Genomic DNA, 3,190 nt, shown 5'->3' on the forward strand with positions numbered 1-3,190 from the left:
GCTACAAGCTCCGCCTCCTGTTGCTCAGTTAGCTACAAGCTCCGCCTCCTGTTGCTCAGTTAGCTACAAGCTCCGCCTCCTGTTGCTCAGTTAGCTACAAGCTCCGCCTCCTGTTGCTCAGTTAGCTACATGCTCCGCCTCTCAGACGTCTCTAAAGCGACGCTGAAAACAATCCCGAGGTTTAAGTCATTATTGCCTGGATCCAAACGACACCTGTTCTGTCAGAACCTGAAGAAAACCCACCTGTGCTGATGGGATCAGTCTGACCTCCTGTACCCGTTTCATTCTGACCCGACTGGGATACGAAACTAAAACTTAAGAAATGTGTTTCCAAGTCTTTAATTTGGTATTTACTTTTTTCATCTCATTGTTTTATCGCTTTTCTACAAATTGACCCAAACCTAAAGGCCTGAATGAGCTTCAGAACCTTTACAGAACCTTTACAGAACCTTTAAAGAACCTTTACAGAACCCTAAAACCTGGGTTCTAAGAAAGTACCGGAGAACACGGTTCTGTCAGTGTTTGTTCTGTCGCAGCTTCTCGATGTGGTGACACAGTTTCAGAGCCGGGCCCAGCTTCAGGCCCATGTACTTCATGATGACATCGCTCCGCAGCAACATCAGCGCCCTGCCGTCTATTTCCTGTTGGACCGTCAAAATAAAATCAGAGCAATGAACCGGGAAAACAAGTTTTTTAAAAAGTGAGCATTCAAAACTCACGTGTTTCCTGAACAGGTCGACGTGCGGGCCGAGGGTTTGAGGATCTGCTTCCTGGACGAACCGTATGACATCATCGACCGACCAGGAAGTGGCGCCGTTTCCTGAACCCTCTTTGTCCTGTTTCATCTGATCCGGACCGGTTGTTGAGCTGGCTGCTGGAAAAAAAATATCAAAACAACAGAAAGAAACTGAATCAAACTCAGGTGTGGTTTTATTTTAAACTAGAAAAAAAACTGTATTTCATGTGAAAACACAGAGCGAACACTTAATGCTGGAACATTCTGCTGAAAGCTGCTGAAGAAGCTGAAATCAAGCTGAAAATGTTTAATAGCTAAACTGTGAACGTGAGTTAAATTTGTACAGTTGAGTTTTGCTGAAAGTAAAAAAGTTAAAAAATTCTGAGAACAAAACAAAAACAAAAGTGTGTCATAAAAGCTGAAAATGAAAATGAAGATGTAGCTAAAATGAGCTGAAAATAGTAAATATTAACAAAAATATTTAACCAAGTAGCAGAAAAGTAAGAAAAGAGGTAGTTGGAATTTTTTTGTAAAATAGCTAAAACAGATAAAATTAGCAGAAAAGGCTGAAAAAGTAGCCAAAAGAGCTCAAATTAGCACAAAGAAGCAGAAAGTGTTTGCTGTATGAAACAGCAACAAAGTGAAATTATCACAAAAAGAAATTCAGTTGGAAAAGATAAAATTAGCTTAAAATAGCAAAACAGCAGCTGAAGAGGCAGAAAACAGCTGAATTTAGAAGAAAAAAGTCATGAAAGTAGCTAAAAAAGATAAATTAGCAGAGAAGCAAAGAAGGGCATGTTTGCTAAATTAAGCAGAAACAAGCTACAATTAGCTGAAAACAGCTAAACATTGACTGAACAGGGCAGAAAACAGCTGAAATTAGAAAAAAAGAAGCTGAAATTATCAGAAAGAATCAAAACAGCTGAAGTGCAGTAAAGATTTCTGAACATTTTGAAAGGGTTGAAGATGGTTGAAGAAAATTCAATGAGATAAAATGTCAGAAAAAGCTAAAGATCTCAGAAATAAAGAGCTGAAACTCAGCTGAAGGTTCTGAACGAGCTGAAGGTTCTGAAGCATAAAACTGTGGAACGAGTTACGTGTTGAAAAAACTACAGAAGAAAAACTGGACCGTGTCAATAAAACACGCCTGCAGGTCCGATCGGGTCGTGTTGATCTTGTCAGGATTCTGACGGTTCTGGTCTAACTGGACTCAGAACCGGGCCTGTCGTCCTCTCCCTACCCTCGACTCGTCGGTGCGTGCTCATCGGGCCGAGCTCGGTGGGGTTGGAGCTGACGCGGCGCAGCGGTGGCGGCGTTTGCCCTGGGTAAAATGGCCGCTCCCTCTTTGACGCTCTGTAGTCCGGTGCGTTGTGAGGTGGGCGGGCGCTGGGGGCGGGGTCTATCGAGGAGCCTTCATTGGACGTTTGTTTCTCAGGAAGAGACGATGGTTCTGTTTGACGAGACGAGTCAGAGACGACAGAAGCTCAGAACTGAAACAGCTGGTCCAGGTGAAAAACGAGACTCCGCCCACCTGACTTAGTTCGGCTGTAGAAGCGCGTGTTGCTGCTGAAGGAGCCGAACGGCTGCGAGCTGAACAGGCTGTCGCTCTCCAGATGTTGACACATGTTCTCCAGGAAGCGCAGCACGGACGAGGCGCTGGAGGCCGAGGGCAGCTTCACGTAACGGATCCCGTGTTCTGATCGCACTGAGGACACAACATACACACATCAGCAAATACACACACATGTAAACACACACATGAACACACAAAAAACAAATACACACACACAAACAAATACACACACACACACGCACACAAACAAATACACACAAATCAGCAAGAACACACACATGTAAACACAAACACATACATCTGCAAAGTCTACTGGACCTTAGAGTCTACTGGACCTCAGAGTCTACTGGACCTCAGAGTCTACTGGACCTTAAAGTCTACTGGACCTCAGAGTCTACTGGACCTTAAAGTCTACTGGACCTCAGAGTCTAATGGGCCTTAAAGTCTACTGGACCTGAGAGCCTACTGGACCTCAGAGTCTACTGGACCTTAAAGTCTACTGGACCTTAAAGTCTACTGGACCTCAGAGTCTACTTGACCTTAAAGTCTACTGGACCTTAAAGTCTACTGGACCTCAGAGTCTACTGGACCTTAAAGTCTACTGGACCTCAGAGTCTAATGGGCCTTAAAGTCTACTGGACCTGAGAGCCTACTGGACCTCAGAGTCTACTGGACCTTAAAGTCTACTGGACCTTAAAGTCTACTGGACCTTAGAATCTACTGGACCTTAGAGTCTACTGGACCTCAGAGTCTACTGGACCTTAGAGTCTACTGGACCTCAGAGTCTACTGGACCTTAAAGTCTACTGGGCCTTAAAGTCTACTGGACCTCAGAGTCTACTGGACCTTAAAGTCTACTGGACCTCAGAGTCTACTGGACCT

General features: G+C 44.4%; 1 protein-coding gene across 1 annotated transcript in view; it reads right to left on the reverse strand.

Moving 5' to 3' along the window:
• Nucleotides 1-327: 327 nt before the first annotated feature.
• The window catches only part of LOC106532085 (polycomb protein SCMH1), a gene marked incomplete at its 5' end in the record, with an annotated part of 41,137 nt that continues 38,274 nt past the window's right edge, over nucleotides 328-3,190 (reverse strand). Inside the window, 4 exon segments of the mRNA XM_014028079.1 lie at nucleotides 328-641; nucleotides 720-874; nucleotides 1,977-2,186; nucleotides 2,268-2,441. Coding sequence (XP_013883533.1) covers nucleotides 516-641; nucleotides 720-874; nucleotides 1,977-2,186; nucleotides 2,268-2,441 — 665 coding nt within the window.

Source organism: Austrofundulus limnaeus, unplaced genomic scaffold, assembly GCF_001266775.1.
Source record: "Austrofundulus limnaeus strain Quisiro unplaced genomic scaffold, Austrofundulus_limnaeus-1.0 Scaffold716, whole genome shotgun sequence".
Lineage (NCBI taxonomy): Eukaryota > Metazoa > Chordata > Actinopteri > Cyprinodontiformes > Rivulidae > Austrofundulus > Austrofundulus limnaeus.